The following is an 18259-nucleotide window of genomic DNA, read 5'->3' as shown; positions in this document are numbered from 1 at the left end:
GAAAATTGCTTGTGCCCATAATGGGCAGCATTAATATATATATACCCACATGCCAGCTAAGGTCAGAAGAGCTTTATTTAACAGCTGGTCTTATGTTTGTGACCCCTCCTGTTGTTAATTGATAACATTACATTACATTACATTAATCGATAAGCCTAAAACATGCACTTGTCAAGGTTCAGAGGCACATTTTGCAAATATGCCAGTAGCCATCAATCATCTTAAGATAAGATATACTTTATTGATCCCAAGTTGGAAACATTTGCATTAAATCAGCATGTGTAACAGTTGTAAATATGCAGTGGTGTTTATTTGTAAATCATTTAGTATAATCACACAAATTCTGTGTTTTATATTTAATAATTCTGTGTTCTTTATTTATTAATTGTTCAATACCTGACAAGTGCGGAGATGAAATATCTATATACATCCTATAAGAGTATAATACATATGTATAATATCAGTTAAAATAAGTGCTTCAACATAGTTAACATTGCTGGAGGTATGCACAAATATTGATAGATGTCTTGTAATGCACTATTGAGGAACCTGCGACCCAAGTTTTTCATTCATTGCATAACTACACCGTTTGTGAATATGATATGTCAATAAACCTTAGAAAATCTTGAAATCTTGAAAGGGATGTGCAAAATAGTCATTATATACAGTCTTTAATTAACTATTAGTAGAGAATAACGACTAATGAATATAATTTATAGGGATCCTATTAATATCTAATAATAAAAATAATGAAATTCAATAACATGCTTTAACCACCAGGTGTCCCTTTCTATCAGCTGTGCAACTTTATGGTGTAAATACAGCCTATCTACCAATTGGATCAAATATAAAAGTCAGCCGAATTAGTGTTGATCCTGCAAAGAGACGTATTGTGTGAAAAGAAATGTAAGATGTTGTTTAATTGCTGATATATTTATGATCCACGTCACGTTTTCAGTGTTGACGGCAGTTCCTCATGTTTGTCTAGAAGTCTTCTCATCAGGGCTCTATAAATAGAGAACTACGGCAGATATGTCATATTTAATGCAGCCGAACCGTGTATTACAATGCCGTTATGTGATTACTTTCAAAGAGAAAAGCAAGCACACTCGGAATAAAGTTTTTTTTTTTTTTTTTTTTAATGTTTTCGGTCTATTTGTTAATGACGATGTGATGTGAGATGTGAGACTGGAATTGCACAGGGGAAAATAACGTATCTTTAGATCCGGATTTTGTTAAACTAATACGTTTGCGCTGTGGACCAACATTATACATTGATGGGGAAGGGGGTAGTAATAAAGATAACACCATTAAACAGTTACACAACATAACAGAAATAATATCGATCGCAGCGTCCCTAGCAACCACCTTGGTAACAATGAAAACGTTCTATGGACGCAATTTCCTGAAGTAATCTTCGTAATAACTAGCAAACTAAAGATCATGTACATCCACTGCACACATAATCTGAAATAACAACTCATATTTCTCGCATCAAATGACATCAAAACGTATTTTAATGGCCAAACTAACTTTAAAATAGGCATTTTCCACCGAGAATAAAACGAAGTTCGGCAATGTTTTTTTTTCTGCAGGGAGAAAAATGTGAAGATCACGTGACATAGACGCCAGCCATTGGAATGAATGGTGAAAAAAAACGGGGTTTGTCAAACAGAGCACAAGGTGTAGTCCTAAACGATAGCTGGGGATTCTGGGTAGTGTAGGTTCTGCCATCCTTTACTCCGAAAAGATATTTGTTTCTCCGAATCGAAGGGGAAAAATACAAAAGCATTGCACACAATTTAATTGTAATAATAACAAGGATAATCTGGTGTTTTTTAGTCGATGAGTAGTGCAGATATCACTGTAAAATCAATCGACAGTAAGGGGAATACTTACTTCCGGGTCTACAATTCTCCGTTATCCAATGGGAATGGACGCTCACATTGCCTTTAAGGGCAGCTGACACAAACGAATGCCGTGCTTCCATGAGCGTCAAATCCCGCCACAGATGGGAATACATTGCAATCAGTTGAAAGCTATTTGCGTCCCTTTATGAAGCTGAAGGAGCCTAGGAGCGTCAAAACTGCACGCCACGGGACCCTGACCAAACGTCGCTCCTTGACGATTATGGAGTGAGAGTGTGTTGCCCTGACACACCAGGGACACATATTCATGTATAAAAGACGTACAAAGGTGCATTTTTCATGATAGGTCCACTTTAAGTAATGGCTTCATCCTGTTTTTAAAATCTAAATTAATTTAATTAGCGAAGATAATTAGATTTCCTTCATCTTCTTGGTAAATTGTTTAAAAACCTCAAACCTTAAGCCAAGCCAGAGAGATGGTGTTCAAAAAGTTAACATTTGACTTGTTTGAAACATGCTTCTTTTGTTACATCATATGCAAACATGTTATCATGCATGTGATTGTGTGCTATCCTACCTCGGGAGCCCTGTGAGTAAGCAGACCACAAGTTAGGGATTCTCTAAACAAAGTGAACCTAAAGTTACAACAGAGGGCTGAGTGTATCCATGGAGAGATGACAACTACAAAGAAATCACAGTCAGATAAGGACAGCTTGCAATGCTGAAGATACACTATCTCGCAACATGCAGGTCACCCGGCCTGATATTTGCCATCACCATAGTAACTCATCATTGGAAATCATTTTGGAATTCCCCACAGCGGGTGCTCCCTCACACACACACACACACACACACACACACACACACACACACACACACACACACACACACACACACACACACACACACACACACACACACACACACACACGACACACACACACACGTACTACACTGATGATTCAGAAAGGCGAGCTACTCCTTTGGTACAGAGAAGAATGTAAAAGGAGAAAAGGGGAATGAGAGACAGATTGAATTGTGGTTTCCACTGCAAGTTGTGAGTCACGAACACGAGGGAGGGACCGAGAAGAAAAAAAGAGCCTATTCTGGGATGGCCGCTATAGCAACATAATAAGCAAGGGGGCAGGTACTTGCAGGGATGTTTCCATAGCAATGCCCTGTGTGTGTATGGATAAATATCACATGCCACAAAGCGTAACGTAGGAAGGAACTTTGTTCTACTTTGTTTGTAAATGTTTTTTATTTGAGAAAACCTGCCCCTCTTTCTGATCTTCATTGACAGCCTGAAGTATCTTTGTTATGTCTGCACAGTAGACTCATGGTAACAGACCGATGCTGGGAACACCTTTCACATGTTCAGTCTTGGCACCTCCGTCACATTGCGCAGTCAGAGTAATCAAGTCGCTGAGTGTTTTGCCTTTAGGTGTGTTACTAATTCCCAATTGTTTCAACATTCTGTATCAGCCCCCAGAAAACGAAGTAACTCCAAAGATTTCACACATTCATTGGGACACAGATATCTCTGTGTTTGCATGTGATAAGCACACAGTGTGATCAATTTATCTACAGGGTCTGACAATCACTCTAGTGTTTTGAATCATTGATCCAAGAGAGCGATAAGGGGTTTTAGAAGAGTGTATATTTGCCCTTTGGCTCATCACCCATATGTTGTGCTTCAAGAAAACAGATACCTTCCAAGGCTGCACATTCCAGGCATAGCTGTAAATGTTCCAACACTGCAACTCGTTCGTCGGGGAGAATGTAAACTCATAAACTGCCAACAAGATAATACTTGAAATAGCAATCTATCACATATTAATTTGAAGGGTTGGGGTTCCTGTTTGTTGAAAATGCTCATCCAGGCTTAAACTGCTTATTTCTTCACCTAAAATAGCAGGTATCTGTTAACTGATCTGGAAAATCAAAGTTTCTCTAAACAGTGCTGATTTCAGTTATTATACTCAAGAAACATTTGACTAGGAGGGACAATTGCAGTTGTATTTCATGGGAAGATGATAGATAGCCTGGGGTTAGGGCTGGGCAAGCTGACCATATATATTGTCAAAATGATACAAACATTTATATTATAAATATTCTACATCGTTTATATTACAATAAATGCAATTTTTTACTACTGGGACTACTACTTATTTTTACTACTATATTACAACCTCTACTTTTCATTCTAAAGGTATTTAATTCAAACTGGAGTCTACAACAATAAGCTTTATCATGTAATTATTTTTATAAAGATTATTTATTTATTGAATTACCAAAAAATCATAATCATGACCTGTATTGTGACAAAAGATTGAAATGTGAACATTTAAGTTTTGCAAAGCAAACCCATAAAATGGTTGCAAAGCTATTATAACTAACTTTTCAATATATTTGTATTTGTTCAACATAAAGCTGAATACTATCGGACAGAAGTGCATGGAACGGGGAGGAATGATTTAATACCTTTTTTTATATTTTCAACTCGTTTCCCTGACAGTGATCAATATTGCTACACTTGGTAGTCATGTTAGCGCCTGTATCCGTTTTGCTTTAGTTTGACAACCTCACTCCCAGTGCCCCACCTCCAGATTCTGGTAATTTGAGCCAGAGGCAACTCTGGGGTTTCATGTCCAAAAGTGCACGGGCTGTCTGTTTTCCCTCCGCCGTACCTCTCTCTCTCTTCCCTCGTGTCACGCACTTTCCTCTCCTCTCTCACACTGGCAACCTCTGTTTCAAGGCAACGCACACTTACCAAGAAATCACTAATAAATAAGCCTTTCTGTCAACAATGATGCCCCACTTCATTTAAAGGCTCTTACTTACAGGCATTGTTATAAGCCAGCTTGGTTGCTCTATCATCTTGTCTCACCCTGCATTCTCCATCTATTTCCCCTCAGCGGACTGACCTTTGACCTCCCTCATTCCATTCCAGTACTAAATTACTATGCTGTGTTTTAGTGCCACAAACAAAGTGTACACCCCTTTAAGTACACCATGGGAAGAAACGCCCCTCATACCGAAGGTCACTTTCCTGGATAAAGGAACATGCTTGTCATAATTCCAGTTTGTGTTTTTCAGTGTCCTTATTTGCCTTTTCTGGAATTTCAGTGTATTAACTTGTGCCTAGCTGTACCTCGTATGCAAGGGGACACATGAGGTGAGAGAAGCCCTCAAGTGCTGACTGAGTGCCCAATTCCTTTTGCTCAATTTTAGTGTGTGTGTGTGTGTGTGTGTCTATGTGTGTGTCAGAGGGGCTGCAAGCCAACCCCAGACTAGAGTTGAAGAAAGCTGCATGAGACGTTGAGGGTGGGACTGCGTATGTGTGGTGAAAAATACTTGTTTCTCTCTGCCTAGAGATGTCCCTGCGGCCTTCTGACAATACTTACACATTCTTCTATTGGCCCTTTAGCACAGACACTGTTTCAAAGCTGTAAACATGTCTAAAGTGAAATAAATATCTTTCTAGGGGTTTGTGGCCACCGCTACAACTTGTTTTTAAAAATATCTGCTTATCTTATTATAACTCTTCTAGGCACCGAAAAGGCTAAACCAGTAAGCAGAACTTGTTTAGCAAAAGCCACAATGTATTGATCTTATTTGGAGAACACTTTGTTAGACTTCAGCCTCTGACTCCCCAGTGTTAACTCCTCAACTCACTGTTCCAAGCCCCCCACCGGCTGCCTCACTCTTTTCCAGATGTGTGTCTTCCACCACCAGATGCTCAGCACATGCATACCATGCCTAAAGCTCCTACAGGGGACTGACAGCCACACAGGGACCTTGTGTGGCGAAACAATACAGCCTCTCACTGTGTTCTTCCCCGTGCCAGCACTCCTCACTGCTGCAACTGCTTTTAACAAACCCCCCACCACCACCACCTCGTGCACGGACATAGAAATATGTCCAGAGAGCAAGGAGAGAAGAAGAGAGGAAGGGAAAAGAAGTAGTGAGTGTTTGGCCCAGAGAGAGAGACCAGGGGGGATGGTGGGAAGGCTGGCAGAGCTGGAAGAGAAAATGTTGCTGTTGGCATAAAACTGCATATTGTTCTTGTGGCATGGCTTTAGTTTAGGTTTTAAACTCAGAAGTTACTAAGCACAAATAAAAACAAGAAAATGGTATGGACCTAATATAGCCTATTGAGGCTTAAAACAGTTTGTGCTCACATTAATTTCATTTTTGATTGCACGATAAAAAGGCTTTTGTACCTCTACTAAATATGTAGAGGTACAAATGTAGAGCCATCAAAGGGTTAGTAATCAGCAGTGTTGTAACTGCTGCAATGTTGTGGGTGAAGTTCGAGTTATTTGCTGAAGTTACAGCCCTCTTCCACCAAGATCCACAGGATGGGTGAGTCATGTGTTCAAGGACTTGGGCGCTTCGCTGTTGTGGGAACATTTCCATTTTCTGATTTCCATGAGACCACAGAACAAACTAAAATGGCCTCCCTGATTCAACATGACGGTGGAAGATGGTTGCACCACAATGATCCCGAATCACGCTTAGTAAGTTCGGAAAAAATGACACATCTGACTCACAGTGGGAAGAGATTCATTTCTTGTGCATCTCTCGTGTGTGTGTGTCAGAGAGAAAAACAGGCCCACCCTAGATCTTTGCTTTAGATTTGAATATATTCAGTGATTAAATTAGCATTCTACATAGATTACATACATCTCAACACTGCTATTCAAAGGGAATGTGAATTCTTAGAATATAAATGTTAATTTTCATGTGTGGTGCTCCACGTGTCCTATTTGACCTGTAGCTATAGACGTCACATGACGCATCACATAAAGGAATCAGTTATAGCAGAGATAAAAGAACTAGCCAGGCTACAGGTGTGGGAACAGTCAGCAAATTATCAAAAGTGTGATACAACCCTTGATATGGTTGGGTGTGCCCTCTTAAAACAAAGATGTTTTCACAGTAATACATTAACTCTACCAGACAGAGGGAACAGCATTTGAAGCTTTAACATTTTCAAGTATTAGTAACATTTTTAAAACAAAACAAGGGAGTTATAGCATATATTTTAAGCTTTCAGTCTGATGGAAAAATAATGTACTCTATAAATTCAGAGAAAATAGCAATGACATCTTAGTGGTCTATTCCTCTAAATTGGAATCATTTCTTCTTTATCCATACCAACTTGCAGAAGTGGGCACCGAGAAATTGGCATTTCTGCACTTTCGTTGGGTGTGGTCGAACCTTAAAGATTTCGTAACCCTCTAATATCGAATATATAATAAACTGTATTTAAGCTTTTTTGATATAAAAAGCTAAATGTTATGCTCCAGTGAAACTTGAAGGTAAAGTTGTAATCTGTTTTGATGTAAACTGCCCTTTGCCCTTGTAGAAGAGAAGGTTGTTAAAGTGGATCTGTTTTTTTTTTACAACATTTTTTCAAGGCTTCATCTAGCCTATTCAAAGCACCATAAACATTGAAACTAAAACCCATACTTTAAAGCAGACATTTTGTTAGATTTGGCAGACCACAGGCATCATTACAGCTTTCCAATGACAAGTCTTTGCTGCCCCTTGCTGGAATCAGAGGGTACTTCAGCATTGGCTATAATTGTAAGTTAGTGGAGCTGCTCCTCTGAATAGTAGTTGAAGTGATATAAATGATCGCAATTATGATGTATGCAAAGTGTATTCACACTTACATCAGAAAAATAAGTACAAATGTCTAGGATATTCTAGAGGAAATGTCCAAGTCGTTTGACACCAAGGTAAATCTTTGTATCACTGACCTCTTCTGGTTTAACGTTTCAGCTCTGATGCTTTCCAACCACACCCAGCTTTGTCATTGGGTAGGGTCATAACTGTGCAATGTTGCATCATACAACACGGATATCATGATGGTTGAAAAACGTGTAAGACATTTTTCACTTCTAGTTTTGAAAATAAACGTGTCACATGATCAATTTTATATTGCCGTTTATAGATCCTGGCCTGCACACAATAAGTTTTACCTGTAAACATTTATAGTCACTGTTCTGGGTGGTACTCTGACGGGAAATTGATCGGAATTAAAATATGCTTGAATAGTTTGCCATTTGAACATGAAATGAGACTCGAATCAGACCAAAGACATCAAATCCAAAAGATGGCATTGTGGAAAACGCTTTATTTTGCAGGTCAAAGAACACAATAACAGCTTGGGGCCACTGACAATTCACTATTGTCTTTACACTGTCATTCTCGTAATAAGCACTTGGTCGCTTAGAGTCAATAGGTATTAAGTGTTGGAAAGCAGAAGCGAAGACTGTCCCAGTGTCCTCTCACTTGAAGACCTTGCCCTGGTTGAAGGCTTTACCCACATGCTTGAAGTCTCCCTCCCAGGCAAAATACTCCTTTACCATGGTCTTGCACTCCTCGCTGCTGGGATCAAGCTTACGCCAGTCATATGATTCGTAGTCAATTTGCCAGTCTGGAGACAGCTGGAAGGGAATAAAAAAAAAAAGTTATTTGAATGCAAGTGAATCATATTCCTGTCCGACAAACTTATTGATGTACCACCATCATGATAGTTCCTCAAGAGGCGAATACTTGGACCATCAAATGGTTTACACTGAGAAGCGGACTGTAAAGCTTTAGTATATGCTTCAACAATCTAAAGAACGCCTTGTTTTAAAACATTTTAAAATCAGAAATGTTGTACAAGCAACATACAGCTGTACAGACACTCCAACCTACAAAACCCAATGTTTAAAGTACATTTTTGATATTGCATATCATTTGTGCCCATAGCATGAACCAGCCTACTGCTCACTGAACCAGAGGTGACTGGGATGAACATGGTCTCTAGTTTCTCTACCCCCGTCAGATTAAGACTTTGTGCCATGAATGGACACCACCTTGCCCAGACAGGGGCTAGTTAAGCCGTTGATCTACATCCATTTAAAGTTAAGCTGCAGTCAAAGTATTTTACATTGACAATACACAACTGACTGCTTTTGGACAGACAACATTTTGAGTGTGGGTATTATAAAGGGCAGGACATTGTGGAATGTATATTTTTTCCATTTCAAAACTTACAGGGAAGACAAGTTCCTGGCCTCTGAAGACCCAGACGCCTGAGATGGTGCTGTTGTTCTTGGTACCAAACAAGAGGACACTGCCAAAGGCATTCTTTCTGAGTTTGTCCAGGCGCTGGAACATACCTGTTTACACAAGAGTTTCAGACATTAAACAAAAAAATAAAAATCATAGATACAATCAGTACCGACAAATTGAGCACTTTACTAAAGTTCATCATTTCTACACCAACTTCATGCATGAAATAGATGTGGCCAAAGAAAGACCAACATTAAAAGTTAGTCTGTATAACTGTGCCCATAGCATGAACCAGCCTTTACTCACTGACAGAGTCGACTGGGATGAACATGGTCTCTAGTTCTTTCTACCCCCGTCAGATTAAGACTTTGTGCCATTACATGACGCCGCCTTGCCCAGACAGGGGACATCTGTTTTTTTGGTGTACAAGCTCATTTCTGTCCACAACTTGTATGCATCAGCTAACATTTAAAATATGGTTATTCCCAAGATAAGCAATAGCTTTGAAAGCTCAAACATTGTACGACTTACTCTTAATTATGTATTCTGAGAGTGATCTACAGAATCAACACAGGGAGGCTGCACTACATTTATAGACCGGCTAAATCCACTCATACATTTAAAAATATGAGGGCTCTAGGTCATCAATTCAGAATTTAACATAAAGTAGGATGCAAAAAAAACAAAAAAACAATTATGTTGCTGAGGCTTACCAGAGATGAGGTTGCAGCTTTTGAAGGGTTCTGCAAGCTCCTTAGCAAATTTGTACTCGCAGTACCAGATTGAGTACCCCTCAGTGTCCAGGTGCTCCCAGAAGTGGGGAATGGCTACTTTCAGGGTGTCCTCATTGGAATACTTTCTCTTGAACTCATCCATAACAAATGTGCTAAAATCGAAAAAAGGAAAAGAAAGGTCAATTATAGCTGCTTTTTGTGCATGTAGGGTAGAGATGTAGACATTGTGTGAACATTCAGCAGGTGACATGTATCAACTCATACACTTGTTTTGGAGTAACTCAGTTCTGCATTAAGGCACAACACTTTCCTCTTTAAAAAAAAAAGAGAGAAAAGTGACTGCCTGTTCGTTACCTTACATTTTGAATGCCTTAATGAACACATTATGAAGGTAAGCATTTTTGAACGAAGCTCTGACTGCTCACACAGCCCAGCTCATCTCACAAGCTTCAGAACCCTAAAATCAGCTCTAAATCTTGAGGTTCAGTTTGTGCCCATAGCATGAACCAGCCTTTACTCACTGACAGAGTCGACTGGGATGAACATGGTCTCTAGTTTTTCTGCCCCCGTCAGATTAAGACTTTGTGCCATGAATGGACACCGCCTTGCCCAGACAGGGGACATCTATTTTCCCCTGAAGAATGGAGTTGCCCAATTGGTGTCAATAACTGTTACAAACCAACATAAGGTCTGCAGACCATTTCAACTCACCGATAAGCACTCGTGGAAACAATCTGCAGATGTGATCAATTGAAATGGAAACCTGCAGACTATTGGCTTTCTATTTTACATGGGTGGCCACTGCAAAGTTTCATCTAAAACTGAAAGAAAGAAAACAAAGCAACCAAATGCTTAGGACATCAAAGTCATGTAGATTGTTCTACCTCTTTGCCAAGTGTGCAAAGGGGTCCTTGGTTTTGGGCTCAGAAGCCAAAACAGCATCACAGTCGTCCATTTCCTCTTCTTCAGCAGGCTTCTTCTCTTCCTTTTTCTTCTTCTCCTGGGGCTTGGCTGCATCTTTTCCTGCCTTCTCTTTTTTAGGAGGAGTCTCTTTCTTTGGCTGCATCTCAGCAAACTTCTTGGCTGGAGAAACATAAAAACATGCTTCAAGTTAAAAAAACAATACTTACTATATGATGTAGATATTGCACCTATGTTTAAAACCTGGAGACATGTCCCGTTTGATGGACACAAAATACAGTCAATTGAGGTCTTTTTTTTTGTGCCCATAGCATGAACCAGCCTTTACTCACTGACAGAGTCGACTGGGATGAACATGGTCTCTGGTTTCTCTGCCCCCGTCAGATTAAGACTATGTGCCATAATTGGACACCGCCTTGCCCAGACAGGGGACATCTATTTTTTTCTCCCCAGAAAGGAATTTCCTATCCGACTAAGAGCATGAATTGTGAATTATCTAATACATTTGACAGTTTAGAAAAGGGGATGGGGTTTCTGTCCCTAAAAAAAGGCAATTGAGTATTTCCTTTACATTCTTGTTACACTTTAACAGCCATTGGTTAAATGACATCCGGTTTCTTGAGGCACAATCCTTTACACATTTGTTTGCTTACATTTAAGAGTACAAGTCTGTAAAATTAACAATCTGTCAAAAAAAGTGCATGTCTAATTTCATCCTTTAAAAACAGCCAGCTTTGTGCTCAATGTGCACATTTCATTATTGATGACTTACAATCAAACTGGGCCATCTTTTCACACAGCTTTACATCTCCAAGGACTGTCTTGAACTGTGGCTGGTTGACACAGGTGACGAACCAGCGAGTCACATTAGGGTAAGGCTGACGGAAAGAGGGCTCAAGCACCTACAGGGGACAGAGTGACGTGTTAGGACTTTCAGGAGCGCATCTGGACTTAAATATTTTCATGGACAACACTCGTTTCTTTAAGGTTTATTTCAAACGGTGTAGCTTTGTTTCTCCAGAGTGCATGTCATACCTGTTTGTAGAGCCAGAGAATGGAGCAGGCCACACTGATGTCAGCCAGGCTGATCCTCTCACCCACCAGGAAGGTGCGCGTGTTCAGGTGGTGGTTCAGCACTGCAAGGGTCCTCTTCACATCCTCCTTGGCCTGCTCTGTGGCCTGCACAGAATCAAACGGAGGAATGAATATGCATCATCTCTGGCCAACTGAAACCAGCCCTAAGCAGGTGAAATGTATCAACTTATACACTTGTCGGTTTAACTCAGTTATGTATTAATATGGCACAAAACTTATTTTTGACAAAAAGTTACTGCCGTACCTTACAGTTTAAGTTTGAATGAACTACAGACTGCTTAAACAATCCAACTCATCTTACAAACTTCAGAACCCTAGACTCAGCTATAACTCTCTGGGTTCAGTTTGTGCCCATAGCATGAACCAGGCTTTACTCACTGACAGAGTCGACTGGGATGAACATGGTCTCTGGTTTTTCTACCCCCGTCAGATTAAGACTTTGTGCCATGACATAACACCGCCTTGCCCAGACAGGGGACATCTATTTTAGTTGCCCAATTGGTGTCAATGACTGTTACACACCAAAATTCCACCACAGCAAGCAAACCATCATTTAAGTATTTAACTTGACCAGAAAATGCTGAGCTACCAACCTGCTTGTTGAACTGCATGATTCCCAGAGTTGGGAAGACCCATGCGCTGGCTGGTGGGATGATCTCCGAGTCAGCAAAGCTGACCCACTGCAGCACCTGGGCTGCGGCCTGGGGAGTGGCACCACGCAGGGCCTCATTGCTCACTGTGGTAGAAAGTGTACAAGAATACAAAAATGTAGATATATATTTGTACAAATAAACATGTTGGACAGAGAGCAAACAAAGGGAATACACATATTGAATGTTGACAAATGTACATTGTCCTTTTTCTAAAAAGGATATAGAAATGTGCAAAAGACATTTAAAAAATGTAAAATACATCACGTACGACTTGTCATTCTGCTTAAGTGTGCAGGGATCTATCTAAATCACACGCCAGTGCAGTAATTAACTTAATGGTTTGCCGGGTCAGACAATGAATTCCACCATAAAATTCAACACTTGTGGGAAATAATAGTCAGCATTTATCCCGTTAGATGAGGTAACCTTTTTGATGAACACACAAACTGGGTAAGATTAATAAACACTTACAGTAGTGAGCAATGGCATTACTCTCGAACAGACAGAAACCATCATCTCCCTGGTAGGCAGGTACCTACAAGTGTGTGGGGGGGGGGAGAGCAGAATTCAGGATTAATTCAACAATTGTAGCATGTTTTATCCAGAAATGCCAGCTATTAAGTGTATAGACATGTTTGATACACAACCATTGTGTGAAAAATCAGCAGGTGAACTGTATCAACTCATACTTGTTTTGGAGTAACTCAGTTCTGAATTAAGGCACAACACTTTCCTCTTTAAAAAAAAAAGAGAAAAGTGACTGCCTGTTCGTTACCTTACATTTTGAATGCCTTTCTGAAAGACATTATGGAAGGTAAGCATTTTTGAACGAAGCTCTGACTGCTCACACAGCCCAGCTCATCTTACAAGCTTCAGAACCCTAAAATCAGCTCTAAATCTTGAGGTTCAGTTTGTGCCCATAGCATGAACCAGCCTTTACTCACTGACAGAGTCGACTGGGATGAACATGGTCTCTAGTTTTTCTGCCCCCGTCAGATTAAGACTTTGTGCCATGAATGGACACCGCCTTGCCCAGACAGGGGACATCTATTTTCCCCTGAAGAATGGAGTTGCCCAATTGGTGTCAATAACTGTTACAAACCAACATAGAAATTCCAGCTATTAAGTGTATGTTTGATACACAACCAATAGTGTCAGTGTCACTGGTTAAAGCACTTCTCTGTGATTACATTTTATTATTTGATAATGTCATTTAAAAAAGCAGCAAATTTGCAACAAACATTTTTTTATGTTGAAACAAAAGCTACTGTTGAAACACGTACCTTGCCCAGGGGGAAGTTGTTGAGGAAGGCAAGGGTCCGGTTTGTCTGGCCGAAGGTGAAGGCAGGGGAGTTGCTGGCGACTTTGAGGCGAGCCCCGCTGTACTGGGCTGCAATTTGGGCCTTGAAGGCCCGCCAGTTCTCTGGGTATGTGTACAGAGTCTAAAAAATAAAACGAGACAACACTGCCATTAGAAAACTATTTCAAAAAGCAACCCAATTGAAGGTTCACAGTAGCATTTTCGCTAGCAGGTTAGCCTATGAAGCACAAACATTCTGCTTGAATTGTCTGCTACGGTTAAAAATAAATAAATAGATAAATTGTAATAGCCCTATCATATTGCTCGATTACTAAGCCTACATAAAAAAAGAACCATCAGGTAAAAGAATGATGGGATAAAAGCCACACGTCGAGTTTAAGTGATATCGCACAAATGAAGGTGCCATCCAATCAAGATGCTGGGCCATTTAAAATGTACAGGATAGAAATTAGGGCAGGTGAAGCCGCGGGATTGTAATACTTTGCCATTCAACTATATCGACTAACAAGGCCAAATGCACTCAGTTAAACAATTTGAGTAAAAACATTTAGCTATATTCACGTGCTTTGTAGCTTGTTTAAATGCTAACACATGCTAGCTATCAGTACCGGTAATGCAGCCGACAGTTGTTTCTACAGCTGTGGATCAAGTGGCTTTAAAAAACTTCAAAAAAAAAAATATATTGGTTACAAGTCTACAGAAAGAGAACATTAGCACCAACGTAAAGGAAAACTCCCAATGCAACACTAAGCTTTACATCCTGAAAATATCTAAGGTAACGTGGCACAAGCCTGGGCCAGAAGTTGGGCGTGAATCGCCGTGAATGCAACGTCAGGACAGCATAAGCTAACCTTAGTTTGTAGGAACAATGAATGACATTTTACATAAATACCACCAATAACGTCTACCTAACGGGTTGTAAGTGATGTTTAAATCTCAAGGTATTCATTGAGAGTGCGGATTTTGCTGATTTTTAACGGATTGACCCATGAAAGTTAAAAGAAAAACCATAAAGCTAGCCATTTTACTCACCCCTGCCGCCATCTTCAGGACGAGAGAAAGAAAGACCGAACGCTCCGGTGACGTATTTACGGCCACCAGCCGTGCGCGCCCCTGTGATTTCCGCGTTCACGTTTCGCCTCATTTGAACAGAGACGGTGTCAGCATGTTATGTACAAGTGACAAGATATTACAATGCAGTGGCATTTAAAACAACAAAAAGGATACAAAGATTTAACAAATAAAATATTTTATTGCTCAGCGTACAAAAAAATGATAGTCCAGATAGAAATTATGAATTCTACATTAAAATTAGAGTACATTAATATTAGGCTCTGCTTCTGCATTGTATGCAGTTTTGCTATTAATTTAGTAATCATTCTCCGGGCTTTCCTTTAAAACTTACACGTATTCCAATGAAAAAACAAATGAAATTATGTCAAAACTCCTGACTTTATACAAATTAGTTAAGAAAAACGAATACTTCTGACCAAGAAATAACTATGACATAAAATGTCCCATGTGTAATGTGCTCCTTTTGAGGCGAATCAGCTGACAAGACCTGAAAGTAAAATAAAGAAGACAAGTTAAACAATCATTTATATAAGAGAACATAAACATTTTTTATAAGTGAAGTCATAAACAGCAAAGCCAAAACTGTTCATCACAACCAGTTACCAAATGGAACTAATACCATGTTGTACTTACTACTAGTCAAAATTAATCAACAATAAATAAATCTTTGCAGGGCTTTTCAATATCCTGCCGATCTAATGATGGATCATCAGCCGCCTGTATGACACAGTTCTTTGTAATACTCACCCAGATAATCATCCATAAGAGATCCAATTGCGAACTAAAAAACAAGAGAAAAGCATTTTTTTTGTATTCAATAAATCAACAATCACTTCATAACTTCTATAAATGAAAATCTGAGAAATAGTAAAAGAGAAAAGTAGTTGTGTTCGTATGACAAGGAGAAGTAAACACATAAAACACTTACAATGTCGTTCTTGTCAACCCTTGTTCCAACAATCTTCAGCCGGATCTCATCATCTTGTTGGATTACAATGTCCTTGAAACAAAAAGAAGAACAACCTTCTTTATTGCAAGCCTCAGCAACAGTTAACAGGATAGCACCATAACTGCAAACAACACCATCACTAATTATTGCTTTTGTTCGACTCCTGATTACTTATGTTTTCTGAAAAAAACCTTTAACACAACTATTATTCAAATTAACTGAACTGTGACATGTACTTAGAAAAATGTTCGGCATTATTGTGATTTATTTTGTTTTAATCTCCAGCTGGTACCAAGAAATAAAAATAAAAATGCTCACCTCATCAGTTGTCTTATAACAAGGAGGATTGGAGTTTGGGTCAAACTCCATTTCTGAGGGGATGGACTGCAAAAAATAAAGTTTCTCATAAGATAAAGACAATATAAATCAAAAAAGGGTGAAAGCCAACCAGTGCGGTCCAAAACTATAGATGTTAAGATAACTCACATGGCGAGAGATAAAGCAGGACATTGGACCAATTTCTGTGAACAATCCAACCTGCAGGAAACAGAAAAATATAAATAACAAATAATCAATTTTTTTATATTACAAATAAGACAAAAATAAAATAATGTCTGTTGTCAGCTATTCATTAGTTAATATTCAACACATCAATCACTGCAAAAGCATCTATAAGTGCTCTAGAGAATTGAACGAACACGTTTAAAATACAGTTGTTGTACAATCATCTTTGTCAGTCATCTTTATATATAATATGATTTATATCCCAAAGTATCCAAGTTTAATTGATTTAATGTCAGCTTTACATGTCATCAAAGGATAATGTTTCAGCTCAAGAAAAACTGCATAGTGGCCATAGTAGCACTGTGTTTTCCCTCACCTTGTTAACCTGAGTGACCACAGCATCTACCACCTCCCCTTTGAATGGGCGGAACACAATGGCCTTGTATTTGACGGGGTAGAGGACAAACCCTCTCCCCGGCTGGATTACACCAGCCCCGATGTTGTCGATGGTAGTAACTGCGATGACAAAGCCATACCTAGGGGAGAGAAATACTTAAATCAATGACATGTATACTGTATACTTGGGGGGAAAAAGAAAAAATTTAAGGAGTTTTGTATACATGTTTAAACTGTTATGATGATCTCAAGAGCAAATACTGGTCCTGATTTGTTGCATTTGGCTGGTATCTCAGACTATCATTAGAATATTGTTATGACTTAATAGTTGATCCCCTATAAAGCAGATGGAAGTGATAATGTGTTTATTTCTGCCTCGTGCACTGAACACACGTACACATTAAAATGGCTGCTTTCGGTTGAACATAGATGTCAAAACGTACAGTTGTTTATGGACCACAATTCAACATTACTTAATCAGCTCAGATCATCCTTAGAATATTGTTATGACTTAATATTTTATCCCTTATAAAGCAGATGGAAACGATCATTTGTTTATGTTAGCTTCTTGCCCTGAAACTGTTTATAAGTTCTCTGCACTGTCTTTTAGTGCAATACTATTTAGTAACATATTTTGCACACAATAAGTGGAATATGTATTATGTACCTGACATTTCAACTTTGCAGTCCAAATACAGATTCGGTGCCACTAAGCTAAGAACAAACTAAAAAGTGTTTTGAATGCAATTGTCCGCATGATTAAGACTCGGAGGTACTCACTTGCCAGTGCAGGTTCCCTCCACTTCTGTAAAAAGCTTCTGCTTCACGGTGTTGAGGAGGTTAGGGCCAAAGTACCTCGGGTGTAGTAAGATTTCATGCTCCAAAGAAATCTGAAAACAAAAAAACTTCCATAGGTAGTGTCGGTTGCATAATGTAATAGACATTGTACTGGATTAGATTGTTATAAAGGTGATCTTCCGGGTGCTGCCCTGGTAAATACAAGCAATAAAAGCCAATAGAAAACTTACTGGTATTTATGCATAACTATAACATAAAAACGTGTGCGGCAATGATGTGAATAAGTTGTGTTAAACTAAATGAGCTGGATGCTAAACAATGAGCTATTTACACATTCTAAACCAAACACCCTGCTATCGGTCGGCCCATACACGGAGAGTAATAAACATACTTACATGGTAAAACATGTTTGCGTTTACGCTCAAATCGTAGTCGGTTAATTTGTATTGTTTTGATAAATTATCCAACCCGTTTTCTACTTTATGAATGAAAATATGTCGCTCGTTCGCGACTTTGGTTATTTCCGGGTCACGGGGTCAGGAGTGTGATTTTGTTGCCCTGGGTTTTGTCTCTCAGAAAGCATACGCTCTGGTCTTTGAGTAAATAAATTCAGAGATCTTCCTTAATATTCGGATGAATAGAATATGCACTAATCTCAAAATGAGTTGGTCTGTGGGCTTTGTTTTCTTTAAACTGCAAAACACGCAGGTTGTTTGGTTTGTTTTTTGCAAATGTTTTTGGCTGCGTAAAACCCTGACAGTCCTCTCCACACTGACCCCTGTCGGCGAGGAAGACACACAGCAGGAGGGCGGGTACACACAGCAGGCGCGACTGAATACGGGTTCATGATTGGTTTGTTTTGCAGGACC

At 39.4% G+C, this 18259-nt stretch overlaps 2 protein-coding genes across 2 annotated transcripts; both read right to left on the bottom strand.

The window, feature by feature from the left end:
- Positions 1-7996: 7996 nt before the first annotated feature.
- On the bottom strand, positions 7997-14849 carry eef1g (eukaryotic translation elongation factor 1 gamma). The gene is made up of 10 exons (XM_079670994.1): positions 14702-14849; positions 13632-13790; positions 12820-12883; positions 12289-12431; positions 11636-11779; positions 11373-11502; positions 10564-10762; positions 9659-9831; positions 8928-9052; positions 7997-8329 (listed from the first exon to the last, which is right to left on the bottom strand). Exons 1-10 carry the CDS (start codon positions 14711-14713, stop codon positions 8171-8173), a joined length of 1308 nt encoding a protein of 435 aa, XP_079527120.1. The 5' UTR covers positions 14714-14849; the 3' UTR covers positions 7997-8170.
- Positions 14850-14901: 52 nt separating this feature from the next.
- On the bottom strand, positions 14902-17937 carry polr2g (RNA polymerase II subunit G). Its single transcript, XM_079670996.1, has 8 exons — positions 17786-17937; positions 17373-17482; positions 16573-16732; positions 16179-16229; positions 16011-16076; positions 15672-15743; positions 15491-15524; positions 14902-15230 (listed from the first exon to the last, which is right to left on the bottom strand). The coding sequence occupies exons 1-8, from the start codon at positions 17795-17797 to the stop codon at positions 15217-15219; spliced, it is 519 nt and encodes a 172-aa protein (XP_079527122.1). The 5' UTR covers positions 17798-17937; the 3' UTR covers positions 14902-15216.
- Between the last annotated feature and the right edge of the window lie 322 nt (positions 17938-18259).

The sequence above is a fragment of the Notothenia rossii genome, assembly GCF_949606895.1.
Source record: "Notothenia rossii genome assembly, chromosome: 3".
In the NCBI taxonomy this organism is placed as follows: domain Eukaryota; kingdom Metazoa; phylum Chordata; class Actinopteri; order Perciformes; family Nototheniidae; genus Notothenia; species Notothenia rossii.
This window is presented reverse-complemented; position numbering and strand designations above follow the sequence as displayed.

What these genes read in the sequence shown, in the direction of transcription:
- eef1g (XM_079670994.1), bottom strand. An exon ending in AAAGATGGCCCAGTTTGATT is followed by an intron (nt 10,763 to 11,372) that starts GTAAGTCATCAA and finishes ATGTTTCTCCAG; the next exon opens with CCAAGAAGTTTGCTGAGATG. An exon ending in TTTGCACACTTGGCAAAGAG is followed by an intron (nt 9,832 to 10,563) that starts GTAGAACAATCT and finishes TTTCGATTTTAG; the next exon opens with CACATTTGTTATGGATGAGT.
- polr2g (XM_079670996.1), bottom strand. An exon ending in GAGGGAACCTGCACTGGCAA is followed by an intron (nt 16,733 to 17,372) that starts GTGAGTACCTCC and finishes TCTCTCCCCTAG; the next exon opens with GTATGGCTTTGTCATCGCAG. An exon ending in TGGTCACTCAGGTTAACAAG is followed by an intron (nt 16,230 to 16,572) that starts GTGAGGGAAAAC and finishes TGTTTCCTGCAG; the next exon opens with GTTGGATTGTTCACAGAAAT.